At 47.9% G+C, this 15609-nt stretch overlaps 1 protein-coding gene across 3 annotated transcripts in view; it reads right to left on the minus strand.

The window, feature by feature from the left end:
- Positions 1-1577: 1577 nt before the first annotated feature.
- LOC109878688 (potassium voltage-gated channel subfamily H member 6-like) overlaps positions 1578-15609 on the minus strand; it is a 37177-nt gene continuing 23145 nt past the window's right edge. For 2 of the 3 annotated variants that reach the window (XM_031827944.1, XM_031827945.1), the window contains 10 exons: positions 10534-10959; positions 9951-10368; positions 9590-9789; positions 8561-8813; positions 5674-5867; positions 5225-5312; positions 4809-5093; positions 4489-4678; positions 3847-4054; positions 1583-3672 (listed from right to left, as the gene is read on the minus strand). In XM_031827944.1, coding sequence (XP_031683804.1) covers positions 3391-3672; positions 3847-4054; positions 4489-4678; positions 4809-5093; positions 5225-5312; positions 5674-5867; positions 8561-8813; positions 9590-9789; positions 9951-10368; positions 10534-10959 — 2544 coding nt within the window. In that variant the 3' untranslated portion in view covers positions 1583-3390. Of the gene's footprint in view, positions 3673-3846; positions 4055-4488; positions 4679-4808; positions 5094-5224; positions 5313-5673; positions 5868-8560; positions 8814-9589; positions 9790-9950; positions 10369-10533; positions 10960-15609 lie in introns of all 3 variants that reach the window. The other variant, XM_031827943.1, reaches the window with a different exon arrangement.

Genomic DNA, 15609 nt, shown 5'->3' on the forward strand with positions numbered 1-15609 from the left:
CTGTCAGCTCCTAACGTTACATTTCTCTCTGCAGTGTTCCTAAAGGTCCAATACAGCTGTTTTGATCTCAACTGTTAACCAGAAATGATTTAATGTTAAGTACCTTAGTGATTATTTTCAGTTAGAATGGTCAAAAAGAGCCATTTCTGTTATGCAGGGGAAAACTGAAAACTGTCCGGTTGGCATTTGTCATGAATGTTGCACTAGAGGCAGTTCTACAGAGTTGTCACTAGCTGCTGACAGCCACTTAGTCATAACGTCTCATTTTAAACCTAATCTTAACCACACTGCTAACCCTAATGCCTAACCTTAAATTAAGACCAAAAAGCTAATTTAGTAGAATTTTTTTTTTTTTTACGATATAACCAATTTTGACTTTGCAACTGGTCCATTTAGCAGAAATAGCTCAGTTCTGCCTCCAGGGCAAGATTCATGACAAATGTCAACCTGCTGAAAACTAGCTGTTATTGGCAGAGAAGTTGGGAACTCTCTTATTGGTCAATTAACTAATTTACTCCCTGGTGATGTCACCAGGCAGGCCAAAACTCCATCCCACCAACATTTCTCACTCATAATTTTCACAATTTTAGTATTAGTGTATTCGGCTATTTCAGCTACACCCGTTACTGACAGGAGAATAAGATCTAGCAGACAACCATGCGATCTCCATAGACAAACATTGGCAGTAAATTGGCCTTACTGAAGAGCTCAGTCAGATTTCTGCCCTGCTAGAGCTACCCCGGTCAACTGTAATGCTGTTATTGTGAAGTGGAAACGTCTAGGAGCAACAACAGCTCCACAAGCTCAAAGAACAAAACCACCGAGTGGTGAAAATCATCTGTCCTCGGTTGCAACACTCACTACCGAGTTCCAAACTGCCTCGGGAAGCAACGTCAGCACAATAACTGTTCGTCAGGAGCTTCATGAAATAGGTATCTGTGGCCGAGCAGCCGCACACAAGCCTAAGATCATCATGCGCAATGCCAACCGCCGGCTAGAGTGATGTAAAGCTCGCTGCCATTGGACTCTGAAGCAGTAGAAACGCGTCGGTCCGACGGACAAATCTGGGTTTGGTGGATGCCAGGAGAACGCTACCTGCCCTAATGCATAATGACAACTGTAAAGTTTGGTGGAGGAATAATGGTCTGGGGCTGTTTTTCATGGTTCGGGCTAAGCCCCTTAGTTCCAGTGAAGGGAAATCTGAACTCTACAGCATACAATGACATTCAAGAAGATTATGTATTTCCAACATTGTCGCAACAGTTTGGGGAAGGCCCATTCGTGTTTCAGCATGACAATGCCCCCATGCATAAAGCGAGGTCCATACAGAAATGGTTTGTCGAGATCATGTGGAAGAAGAATTTGACTAGCCTACACAGAGCCCTGACCTCAACCCCATCAAACATCTTTGGGATGAACTGGGGCTTTAACATGGCCCAACTGAATGAATCCCTGGTTTTAAAATATGGTTTATAAATTGATGTCTATGAATTCCACAAAAGTAAGCCCAACTGAAGAATAGGAAATGGTGCAAACCACTTAAGTCCAAGCCCTCAACCAAAAATAAACAACTTGTCAGTAGTTGAAGTTTCTGTATTATTTGTTATAAATAATCTTTAATCTAAAAAAGATTAATAAGATTTATGATTTTGTGCTTCAAGAAACCTTTACAGAACAATAAAGGCTTAAAAAACAGAGTTACATTCTCCTGAAACTGTCAAAAACATCTTGACACTGGGATTCTGGGAAAATGACACCAGTGACATCCCAGTGACATCACTTGATTGGCAGATTCCATCCACATCACTTCCTCCCAGGTGGGCATCAAACATGCAATAATTTTGGCACCTTGAGTCATTACACACATTTGGGCCAGGATTCAATCTGATTGCAGATTTGGACAATGCACCACTTGAACGTAATTTCCGATTGAGCCGACAAATTCACCGTTAATGTGGTCTCTTCAAAAGTGGGAACATTGTCTTGTAGAATTAGATTGAATCCCGGCCTTCCAAAAGGGTGATGTTAAACATGTGACCATGTCACTTACTCAAACATAGTCAACAAACACTGCGCGCACGCGCACACACACACACACACACACACACACACACACACACACACACACACACACACACACACACACACACACACACACACACACACACACACACACACACACACACACACACACACACACACACACACACACACACCTGAAAAAGAGATGATGCATCCTTGGTGTAACAACAGTCCTGTGAAACAGAACAGATATATAGACATACACAAACATGATGACCCAAGCAAAGCAGTAATGGCTGTATAAATGAAAGGTGTTTATAATGCTTCACAAGTGCTACATAACTACAGCATAAAAGAGATGAGGAAACTGTCTGCTTTTTTCCCATGTCAATTATCTGTTCTCATGACCCCTGACAATGTTGACTCAATAATGAGACATGTCACTTCATGTTAACAAATATTGCTTTCCATTAAGTCATATGATTGGTAGAACATGAGAGTAGAAATGGCCACTTTTACAGTAGTCATTCCTACCATACAGACATAAACTGTATTTAGATGGCATTTATACCATCTCTTTATATCATCTGTTGATAATATGTTACACCAACATAGCAATAGTGTGAAAGAAATACATGTGTGCGTTCATAACTATTAGATTTCCAGATTGACGGTAAGATCCTCATGATACTATAAAAATAAGTTTCAGTTCAACTTATAAACAGCACTGAGCCTGAATGTGCAGTTCCTCTACAGTGTAAACATACAGTACACACAGTTATATGTATTTTTGGCCAAATTCTTATCTCCCAACAAAAAGGACCATGGCATAAAAGGACCATCACTTAACAAAAGGAAAAGGAGAGAGGAATGACAATACTACAGCTTTAAGATCCAGGGGAAAGGGGGCTTGGGGTTATTGTTAGTGTCCGTGTGACGTGTGTGTACGTGTGCTTCTAGTCAGCCCAGTTTCATATCAGTTCTCCATAGGCAGTGCCAGGCCCCCAGGCTTTGTGGGGTCTGGGTTGCAGAAATCCTAAACCCCCTCTCAATAATGCCCTAGACCCTGATAGAGAGGAGAGGTTGTTTGTCGCACAGGACCAGAGGTGCCTCAGCCCCGGGCACTGTGAGTCAGTGAGAGGGGGCCCTCCATAGAACCTCCTCTCAGCTACGTGGAAGGCAACCCACGTTGATCAGCAGCATCTTACAGGTTAGGGGGTTGGGCGGGGATGGGAGAGGAGTAATGAGAGAGGGGACGATTAGAGAAGTGACTCTGCCAACATATGATTGTCCTCCTGTGGTGGTGCAGGGGGTGCTAGGAGTGAGGGATGATCAGGTTAAAGGTTAAAGGTTAAAGGTCAGAGGGTTTTAGCTGCCTGGCAGGATGGGGTCAGAAACGTGCCTCTGAATCTCCTGCCCCTCTGTGGAGGTCTCCAGGTTGTCAGGGAGGGAGGGGAAACGCAGGCTGCCACACAGCAGTCCAGAGGGCCCCAGAGTTTGGCAGGAGACATGGTGGGGGCTGAGGCCCATGGAGGACCCTGGAAGGGGCTCTGTCTCAGGGGACATGGACATGGTGTCATCAGAGGCCACCGTGAGGTGGATTCCACTGGACAGGGAGTCCTTGAACTTGTGCTTCTCTGAGTCCGGGCTCTGCAAAGAAAAAAACAGGGGGTAGAGAGGTGAAGCACAAAAGCGATTCAGTAACTCAGTATACTGGACAACCTTTAATACCAATACTGTTTCACAATATCATATAGCTCTTCGAGGACAGAGCATTGTAGCAAGCAAAAACGGATATATATTGTACACCATACCACTACCCACCTGCATTGGCGAAAGCATGCTGTCAATCTTGATTGGGGGCATGGAGGGGACAGTGTGGATGATGGGGGCTGCTGTGCTGTACAGGGTGGTGGGGTGAGCAGGGTGAGGGCTGGGCAACACAGTTCTGTAGGCCGGGGGCACTGGGGTTATCTGCCTTTGGAGCAGCTGCAGGATCACGTGGATGTCTGCAGTCATCCGAGTCTCCAGTCTGGGCAGGGCCAAGGATGGAGGCAGGGTGGGTGGGAGAGGAAAGACCATAATGAATAAAGTCAATCATTTCTTCCTCTGTGATCTCTCTCAATCATTTCTTGGTTTTCCTCCATTATTTATTTTGGCTTCTTCTCCAATGATTATCTTCCTTTACCTGTCTGTAAATCCTCTCCTCTCCTCTCCTCTCCTCTCCTCTCCTCTCCTCTCCTCTCCTCTCCTCTCCTCTCCTCTCCTCTCCTCTCCTCTCCTCTCCTCTCCTCTCCTCTCCTCTCCTCTCCTCTCCTCTCCTCTCCTCACAGTTCCTTTCTAAAGATCCCCTTAGCTGTGCCCTCGCCACTTTTCCTCTCCTTTCCTGTCATCCCTTTCCCCCTCCTCTTCTCTTCTCTCCTCTCCTCTCCTCACTTTTCCTCTCTTCTCTCATCTCCTCTATACCTGTGGAGCTGGGACTGTAGCAGCTCCACTCTGGACTCCAGTTCACTGGGCCTGTCCTCTGCACAGGGAGGAGAGTGGTAGGTGCCCCTGACTGAGGAGCAGCGCCGCTGGGGATCTGACAACTGACTGGTCCTCCGGTCAGGCCAATACCCATACACCCCTGGGCCTGGCATGTTGATGGGGGCTGCAGCTGGGATGTAGAGAAAGAGCAGAGATGCCTGTGGGAATGCTTTGATGCAGGTTATAACATAATACAGTCCACTGATCTTAGTTAGTTCATGCGTAATACTGAGATACTCCATATCTCAGTCTCTCTTTACCTGTGTATTGGTGACTTCCTCGGTCCAGGGGCGGCCCCATGCCGGCTAAGGGTCCACTGGGAGGCAGCAGGCTGACCACAGCAGGAGGGTAGTCATCGGTGTCATCCACAGAGGTGTACATCTCTGCTTTGCTATGTCCCAGGGGCTTCATCTCATCGTCACTGGACTGGGAGCAGGCGCTGGCGCTGCTACACATGCCCTCCCAGTGGGAGCTTGTGTCCGGGCCGCTGTGGTTCCCCAAAGGACACGACTGGTCTGGAAATGAGTCCTCACGGTCCATGCCGTCTACACACAACCAGGACAGGTACAATGTTCACCACAACTTTAGACATATCATTGATTGTAACACTACTTTAACTTTTAACAATGTATAAGAAATCCACCACTTCATAATGAGCAGAACCACACACACTCACCAGGCCGGTTTCTCGTGCGTCGTGGACGCGGCCGTCGGTATCCACATTCAGAATCCTCACTGGGAGGTGCCTGGTTCATTCTATCTACCTAATACACATCAGCTTCAGTAACTCAACAAAAAACAACTTACACTTTACAACACATTACACACACATCATCAATCATCAGATTTATACACTAAATATTCAAGAAGTAATGCTTTTGCATTAGTTTGTCTAACTAAAACTCATTGACCTTGTGCTAAGCTCTCTTTATGACTAAGGGCTGGTTTCCCAGACACAGATTAAGACTAGACCAGGGCTAAAAACCCTTTCAAAGGAGATTCTCCATTGAGAATGATTTTTAGTCCAAGGCTACACAGTCTGTGTCCAGGAAACCGGCCCAACATGAACAGTACCTACTAGTGGTTGGAGAGGGTGCTCTCTGTCCCCCCCCTGATGGTACTCACATCTCGGAGGTTAAAGGTGATCTCCAGGTTGGTCCAGAAGCAGTCGGAGAAGTCTGGGTACATGTCCAGCACCTCCAGCAGGTCCTCCCTCAGGATTCTATGGAGGTCACAGTAGGTCAAAGCCCTGACGTCTGCACTCGACTTCCCTGGACGCCCAAAAAGATAGATGGGTTCCCCGAAGATATCATTCTGACCTATGGAGAGAACGAGAGAGAGAATGGAGAGATGAGAGGTTGAAAGGTGTGACACCCGAAGATATCATTCTGACCTACGGAGAGAACAAGAGAGAGAGAGATGAGAGGTTGAAAGGTGTGACACCTGAAGAGGAAACGGAGATGAATAGAGGGACAATGGAGAAAGCAATGATTGAACAACAACAAAAATAATTGGACAACATACGCATTAAAAACACTCATAAACTCACTCACATACACCACCAGGGGGAGTGAAAGCCTCCGTCGACAAGACTACCCTGATAGATACTTTCTTCAGGATTATTTCTAGATTTTTCAGAGAGTAGAATAATAACACTAATGCTCTACATTATTCCAGTTAGGCCTGACTTTGTGTCCACTTAAATGCAGAGGGGAGACGAATCAAAGCGAGACAGGCTAGCATAGAGAGAGTGGGTGATCAATTGGGTGATCGGAAATCAATGACACTATGGAATGGAAGTGGAGCCGTGCCCAAACACCTCTGGCTAAACAGCACACCACAACACAGCAGTGTGTGTGTGGATGTGTGTGTGTGAGTGAGCGTGAGTGTGAGAGAGGGAGAGAGAGAGAAACAGATAGACAGAGATAGGCAGACAGACAGAGATAGGCAGACAGACAGAGATAGGCAGACAGACAGAGATAGGCACTAAACCACATAAGCTTGAAAGGGAAGAACGAGGGAAAGACTTAAAAAAGAAGGAGAGGCTACCCAGTAACCACCACCACCCTTCAGCCTACCCAGTAACCACCACCACCCTTCAGCCTACCCAGTAACCACCACCACCCTTCAGCTTACCCAGTAACCACCACCACCCTTCAGCCTACCCAGTAACCACCACCACCCTTCAGCTTACCCAGTAACCACCACCACCCTTCAGCCTACCCAGTAACCACCACCACCCTTCAGCCTACCCAGTATGGCCACCACCACCCTTTAGCTTACAAAGTAACCACCACCACCCTTCAGCCTACCCAGTAACCACCACCACCCTTCAGCCTACCCAGTAACCACCACCACCCTTCAGCCTACCCAGTATGGCCACCACCACCCTTCAGCTTACAAAGTAACCACCACCACCCTTCAGCCTACCCACTAACCACCACCACCCTTCAGCCTACCCAGTAACCACCACCACCCTTCAGCCTACCCAGTAACCACCACCACACTTCAGCCTACCCAGTAACCACCACCACCCTTCAGCCTACCCAGTAACCACCACCACCCTTCAGCTTACCCAGTAACCACCAACCCCCTTCAGCCTACCCAGTAACCACCACCACCCTTCAGCCTACCCAGTAACCACCACCACCCTTCAGCTTACCCAGTAACCACCACCACCCTTCAGCCTACCCAGTAACCACCACCACCCTTCAGCCTACCCAGTATGGCCACCACCACCCTTTAGCTTACAAAGTAACCACCACCACCCTTCAGCCTACCCAGTAACCACCACCACCCTTCAGCCTACCCAGTAACCACCACCACCCTTCAGCCTACCCAGTATGGCCACCACCACCCTTCAGCTTACAAAGTAACCACCACCACCCTTCAGCCTACCCAGTAACCACCACCACCCTTCAGCCTACCCAGTAACCACCACCACCCTTCAGCCTACCCAGTATGGCCACCACCACCCTTCAGCCTACCCAGTAACCATCACCACCCTTCAGCCTACCCAGTATGGCCACCACCCTTCAGCCTACCCAGTATGGCCACCACCACCCTTCAGCCTACCCAGTAACCATCACCACCCTTCAGCCTACCCAGTAATCACCACCACCCTTCAGCCTACCCAGTAACCACCACCACCCTTCAGCCTACCCAGTATGGCCACCACCACCCTTCAGCCTACCCAGTATGGCCACCACCACCCTTTAGCCTACCCAGTAACCACCACCACCCTTCAGCCTACCCAGTATGGCAACCACCACCCTTCAGCCTACCCAGTAATCACCACCACCCTTCAGCCTACCCAGTATGGCCACCACCACCCTTCAGCATACCCAGTAACCACCACCACCCTTCAGCCTACCCAGTAACCACCACCACCCTTCAGCCTACCCAGTAACCACAACCACCCTTCAGCCTACCCAGTAACCCTCACCACCCTTCAGCCTACCCAGTAACCACCACCACCCTTCAGCCTACCCAGTAACCACCACCACCCTTCAGCCTACCCAGTAACCACCACCCTTCAGCCTACCCAGTAACCACCACCACCCTTCAGCCTACCCAGTAACCACCACCACCCTTCAGCTTACCCAGTAACCACCACCACCCTTCAGCCTACCCAGTATGGCCACCACCACCCTTCAGCCTACCCAGTAACCACCACTACCCTTCAGCCTACCCAGTAACCACCACCACCCTTCAGCCTACCCAGTAACCACCACCACCCTTCAGCCTACCCAGTAACCACCACCACCCTTCAGCCTACCCAGTATGGCCACCACCACCCTTCAGCTTACAAAGTAACCACCACCACCCTTCAGCCTACCCAGTAACCACCACCACCCTTCAGCCTACCCAGTAACCACCACCACCCTTCAGCCTACCCAGTAACCACCACCACCCTTCAGCATAACCAGTAACCACCACCACCCTTCAGCTTACCCAGTAACCACCACCACCCTTCAGCCTACCCAGTAACCACCACCACCCTTTAGCCTACCCAGTATGGCCACCACCACATCGTCTCTCAGAATCTCTATGGACCCTCTAGAGATGAAGTAGAGAGCTGAGAGGACGTCTCCCATGTGGACCAGGGTGTCGCCCGGAGGGGCGTGGGTGGTCTTAAACCTCATGGCCAGTGCCCGCAGACAGCCGTTACTGGCCCCCTTGAAGGCCCTGCAGTTCTGGAGCAGACAGCGGTTCAGGTGGAGGCAGATATCAGCCTGCAGACACTCAGGGAAACCCTTCAGCACCTAGAGAAATGGGAGAGGGAGAAAGAGAGGAGAGAGAGAGAGACAGAGAGGGAGAGAGAGAGAAAGAGAGAAAGAGAGAAAGAGAGGAGAGGGAGATACAGAGAGACAAAGAGAGAGACACAGAGAGAGATAGACACAGAGAGAGAGACACAGAGAGAGACAGAGAGACAGAGCGAGAGAGAGAGACAGACAGAGAGAGAGAGAGAGACAAAGAGAGAGAGAGAGAGAGAGAGAGGAGACAGAGAGAGAGAGAGAGACAAAGAGAGAGAGAGAGACAAAGAGAGAGACAGAGTGAGAGACAGAGCGAGAGAGAGATAGAGAGACAGAGCGAGACAGAGAGAGACAGAGAAACAGAGAGAGAGAGAGAGAGAGACAGAGAGAGAGAGCCAGAGAGAGAGTGGGGGGAGAGCTGTTTCAGTTGATGCTCACTATTGACAAGGGGACACATGCACACACACAGTGTCTATGCGATCAACTCTGTTCAGATTGAATTGACAGGCGTGCTCTCTGCTACGTCATGTTCCTGTGGTGTTAGAGGGCTAATGCTTTTCTCTTCTCCTCAACCAGCAGGACGCCATCTATCTACTAACACAAAGGATATGACGCACATCATTTCCACTGTTAGGTCTCCCTGTCTGAGCACCTAATAACGGAAAAACTCAGGTGGCAAGTAGGGAATATGTGTTTTTCGTGTGAATATGAACGTGTGTTTTTTGCGTGCGTATGGATGTGTGCGTGTTTGGCTGTATATGAATGTGTGTTTGAGAGTGACTCACAGCGTTCATGTCGATGCCATTGGTATAGGACCAGGCATGTTGGAAGTATTCCTCCAGTCTCTGGCGTAGTCCCTCTGGGATCTGGTGGAAGCGGATGAACTCTTTGACACGCAGCATCTGGGTGTGGTAACGGGCCGTGCCGGAGTACAGCCTCTGGATGATAGCCGACACGTTACCAAAGATACTGGCATACATCAGAGCTACAGCAGACGACAGAGAGACATGTCAGTGACATCCACCTAAAATCATAGGTGGTACTACACTTAAAGTAATGCAGCAATGCATATGAACACTCTGGACACACAGACACACTGGTGACGTACTCAGACACACTGGTGACGTACTCAGACACACTACTCACAGCCGATTAGCATGATGCAGATGGAGAAGATCTTCTCAGGGTTGGTGTTGGGGGAAACGTTGCCGAAGCCCACGCTGGTCAAGCTGCTGAAGGTAAAGTAAAGCGCCGTGACGTATTTATCCTTGGTGGAGGGGCCGGAGGCAGGGTCTGTGTCGTTGTATGGTTTACCAATCTGTTCAGCCAGGTTGTCCAGCCAGCCGATCTTCATGCCTCCGATGCGTGCCGAGTTGGTGCGCTCCGCGTTGCCGATGGCGTACCAGATACAGGCCAGCCAATGGGCAATGAGGGCAAAGGTGCACATGAGGAGGAAGAGAACGGCGGCGCCGTACTCTGAGTAGCGGTCCAGCTTCCGTGCCACACGCACCAATCGCAGCAGCCGAGCAGTCTTCAGCAAGCCAATCAGAGTGGTTGTCTGGGGCTGAGAGGAGAGAGGTTCAATGTACAAACAAAGCAATTAATGTAAAAGAACAAGAAGATTTATGAGATTGACTTTGTTGAATTGGTACACTGACCAACACTGCAAAAAAAGGACCATTACTACACATAGATTAAAATGATCCACCTTCTCCGCCATCCATCTCACCTCATCAGAGCCAGAGCGGAATATGAGCAGGTCGAAGGGGATGGCTGCCACTATATCAATGAGGAACCAGCCTTTGAAGTAATGCTGGGCGATGCGCCCCGGGTGGCTGACCACCTCGTCATTGTGATTGACATATGTGGTCCGGAAGTTGATGAGAATGTCCACGATAAACATGACGTCCACCACCAGATCCACCACGTTGAGGGGGTTGCAGGTGTAGCCACAGGAGCGCCGGAGCTCGTCCTCCACCTCGTTGAGCAGGAAGGCAGCGGAGTAGGGGGTGAAGACGGCCGTGTAGATGACCAGCAGAAGGATGACCCAGTCCCACACCGCCTTGAAGGGACTGTAGTGGAGGATGGTCCACTTGTGGATGCGAGGCGCCTGGAGCTTGTACTCTGGCAGGACATCAGCCCCTAGGGACAGTACCTAAACGGGGAGGGCAGAGATGGTCAGAGAGTCCTGCTGAATCTAGATTAATCATGGGCAGCAAAAGCGAAACAGAATTTAAACAGAATATCTTCACAATGGCCCCTCACCACCCTGCTGAAAAGGCCTTGATTAGAACCCCAAGAATATGAGATGATAAGCCAAACAGCCTTAGCAAAATGGAAAGCAGTATAAGAAATGGGAAAGAGAGTGAGTCATGTCAGAGAACTGTGCCGAGAAACCTGAGGGACATGGGTTCAGGGAACCAGAGCAGAAGACAGTTCAGAGAGGAGCAGAACAGGACCTGATATTGTCTTTGTTGTGCCCTTTGGGGGAAGGAAGTGGAGCAACTGTGTTCTGTCTAACTACCTACTGTGTCTGACACCGCGGGCCTCCAACCCACATGTCTATCACCTCTAGCACAACTAGAACAGCAGCAGCAAAAAAACACAACAACCCTCCATTAGCTGTTCAAGCCCTGTCACAAATCAATCAGAGTTAATGTGTATTCCAGAATGAGTGACAAAGAGGGAGAAGGAGTGTGTGTGTGTGTGTGTGTGTGTGCGTGTGCGTGTGTGTGTGTGTGTGTGTGTGCGTGTGTGTGTGTGTGTGTGTGTGTGTGTGTGTAATACAATGCAATAAGTGTAAATGTTCACACAAACATCCCTCAGTCTCACAGCTAGCCAGTCATGTTGTCATGAAGACAATTATGTCCTGGAGTATAAACAATATCTGTCTCAATGGACTCAACACAAACACTGTAGAAGCCAACGCACAGCTTTTCACGAGACAAATATCTACATGGTTGACGGGGGTCTGATTTCTGAGTGTTCAACACAGTCAGTACAGCCAAGTAGGAACCAAATCAACTATAATAACCAGTATGTAAATTATAGGTGCAAATTCAAATACAGAGAGGACCTTAGTGATTGTGTTCTCATAGTGACGGCACAGACCATAATATGACCTAAAAATGTATATTTTCCTCACACACCAATGTATAATTTCCTCACACACCATCATCGAAACGACAGTATCTGAATGGACAACAATAACCCATAAGAACACACTCACATAGACCATTTCAATCAGTCTGAGCCTAGTGCTCCTACTAACCGGTACAACGATGAGAGCCTCCATATCCAGGAGCTCCAGTCTATCCTGGTCCCGACCACAGCAGCAGCAGGAGGAGGAGCACGACACCCTGGTCCCCCTCAAATTCCCCAGCAGCCCACCCTGCCTCCCCCGGAACATATAGGTCCTCCCCTGCTCCATCCTAGCCCGCTATGTCCAGCACAATGCTCTAGATCAGCTACCCAGTGGCCCAGTGCCTATGTGCCCAGCTCTAACAGACCACTGCTGGGGAGTGGACCCTCTCTGGCTGCCTGGCTGTCTGTACCCTTCTCCCCCGCCCCACCCCGCTCACTGGCCTTTTAAAAGACCCTGCTGCAGCTCACCTGCCACACCATGTGACCCCTGCACTGTCCCTCGGCCAATGGCAGAGCAGGGTAAGTGCCCTAATTTACAAGCAAATCGACAGGGATTGTTGCAAAGAGCTGGGTGATTTTGGTTCATTTTCACTAACACCTTTTGTGAGTGCTTGTGTAGGAGGGCAGTATTGGTCAAAACTGTCTGTGTGCTTGACGTAGAGGCTGTATGGATGACCAAGGATGTTCTCTTGATAAGTGTGTGAATTAAACAATTTTCCTGTCCTGCTAACCATTCAAAATGTACTTTTGGGTGTCAGGGAAAATGTATGGAGTAAAAAAGTACATAATTTTCTTTTGGAAAATAAAAGTAAAAGTAGTCAAAAATATAAATAGTTGAGTAAAGTACAGATACCAAGAAACTACTTAAGTAGTACTTGCAAGTATTTTTACAGCTCTGGACATAGGCAGACACAATGTGCTCTCTGATATCACCCATATGGGCTCCCGAATGGTGCAAAGGCCCTGCATCTCAGTGCAAAGAGAAGTCACTACAGTCCCTGGTTCGATTCCAGACTGTATCACATCCGGATGGGATTGGGAGTCCCATAGGGCGCAGCACAATTGGCCCAGCGTCGTCCGGGTTTGGCCGGGATAGGCTGTCATTGTAAATAAGAATTTGTTCTTAACTGACTTGCCTAGTTAAATAAAGGTTCAATAGAAAATAAATAAAATCTGTTGTTGTCTCACTCGAGATTCATGACAGTTAACATGTGCTGCAGGCTGAGCTGGTGCAACCTCCCTGATCAACATGTGCTGCAGGCTGGGCTGGTGGGACCTCTACAGTCAACATGTGCTGCAGGCTGGGCTGGTGCAACCTCCCTGATCAACATGTGCTGCAGGCTGGGCTGGTGGGACCTCTACAGTCAACATGTGCTGCAGGCTGGGCTGGTGGAACCTCTCTGATCAACATGTGCTGCACACTAGGCTGGTGGAACCTCCACAGTCAACATGTGCTGCAGGCTGGGCTGGTGGAACCTCCACAGTCAACATGTGCTGCAGGCTAGGCTGATGGAACCTACACAGTCAACATGTTCTGCAGGCTAGACTAGTGGAACCAATACTGGCTCATACTACTTTGCATGTATAGTTTGCATAACTATGAACATAGCCATGGTGACAGAATAATCTGTAAAAACACACAGCGTTACCATGGTGCCCTTGCTGCCAACCCTCTCCAATATCCCTACTTAGCTGGATCACAAAATACAGGTACATTAAATGCGGCATGTTCAGTGCTACAAGGTTTTTGCCCTACTAAATAACCTGAGAGTACAAGGTGAAAGCTTCCTATGACAATTTCCATTTCTTTCCAGAACATCTGACCTCTCTCAGCCCTCACAGCTTTGATTCTTAAATGGAAAAGATGTTCAGACTCAAAGTAAGAGAACAAACCTGTAAGGCTAAAGTCCCCACATACAGTCAGTCCTAGAGGTGATAAAATGACACCACATGGTTAGTCTCCTATCGATTCCCATCCAGACTACACACTGCCCACTTACCACACTATGACCCAACTCTCACCCAGTCCAGTGCTGCTCCAGTAGTCAGTAAACTAATCTAATACTGGGAATAGAGTAGGACTGAGCTTTAATTAAATGGATAGTTCAGTTAATGCATTTCTTACCCTGAATAAATAATTTGAAACAACAAACTGAAACGATTGACTGAAGACTGAGGATGTTAAAATGAACTGCAGAACCTCTCATAGCAGAGCATTTAAAGTACTGTACAGATGTAGGATCTTAATTTTAGCCAGTTCGATACAGCAGGAAAATAACTCTGCAGCAACAGGAAATGTGAATTATTATGTGGATTATAATGAATGACATTTCAAAGTGGAAATTATAAACTTCAGAAGCCTTTTTAAACCTCAAATACACAACACGCTTTACATTTTCTGCATTGCAGGAAAGTGCTCCTGCAACAGGATGATGAAATTAAGATTGTACACCTGCAGCAAGCTGAGGGATGGGCAGTGTGCGTGTGTGTGTTACCCAGATTCACTCATCTGGGTAATTTCTGATTATTGACATAATTTCCAGTCCTGTTTCATAATGACAGCCTGAATAAGATCCATGCTGTCGGCACCACAATGTTTAACCCAAACCACTCAGGGCTTATAACAGTTAACAGTCCTTATTGGAAAATACAATGACATCTGACATAGAATACAACAAATATATTTTTTAAGATTAAAAACAAACACTAGCTATTTGCATAAAGAACACCTAACTATGTTAATACTTCAGTAACAATCCAGTAACAATGGAATTAAAAACCTCTGACACTTAGTGTTATTTCATACACCAAAACAAACACCTTGCAGGCACTGTGAACTGTTCTCTTTAAATTAGAATACTCATTTTCAGAACAAAATTAAATTTGATTCATGCTAATCAGATGAACATTCCAAATGCCAGAGACCAACAAGTACCCTGGAGCCCACAAAACATCAACATATTTATCACCTATGAAAGAAAAGTGGGCGACAAGTGACACAAGACAAATTATGACGACAACAAGATTACATCAGCACTAACAACATCCGTCACTGTCCATGCCTCACTGTCAATACGGAGGATGGAGCTAGGTAGCCTGCTACGAACCACCAGATGACCATGAGGGTCAGAGGAGAGGCAGAAAAGGACAGGAGTGAGACAGGAAGAGAAAGGAAGAAGAGAATAGGGAGTGAGAGAGTAGACTTGGAGTACTCACAGGTTGGAGTTTCTGTTTCAGGCTCATGTTGAGGAGTGTGGCTGGAAGAGAGGGCGGGAGAAAACTCTCCCTCTCCCTCTGCACCCGGCAGCCCAGCCCTCACAGCTGGAGCCCCGCGGCAACACTGCTGCTAATACAGTATGCACATAACACACACACACTTACATACAAACACATACATACAGTACACTCAGACACAAACTGAGACACACACACAAATGCACACAAACCTATAGCTAACACAAACAAATACAGTATACGCAGAATCATGAAGCATGTTTTCATTTAGAAAAACAACGTCTGGAGCAGTGGAGGCTGCTGAAGTGAGGACGGCTCATAACAATGGCTGTATGGATGGATGGAATGGTATTCAACTGTGTGTTTGATGTATTTGATACCATTCCATCAATCCCACTCCAGCTATTAGCACGAGCCCATCCTCCCC

This window comes from Oncorhynchus kisutch, linkage group LG6, assembly GCF_002021735.2.
Source record: "Oncorhynchus kisutch isolate 150728-3 linkage group LG6, Okis_V2, whole genome shotgun sequence".
Classification (NCBI taxonomy): domain Eukaryota; kingdom Metazoa; phylum Chordata; class Actinopteri; order Salmoniformes; family Salmonidae; genus Oncorhynchus; species Oncorhynchus kisutch.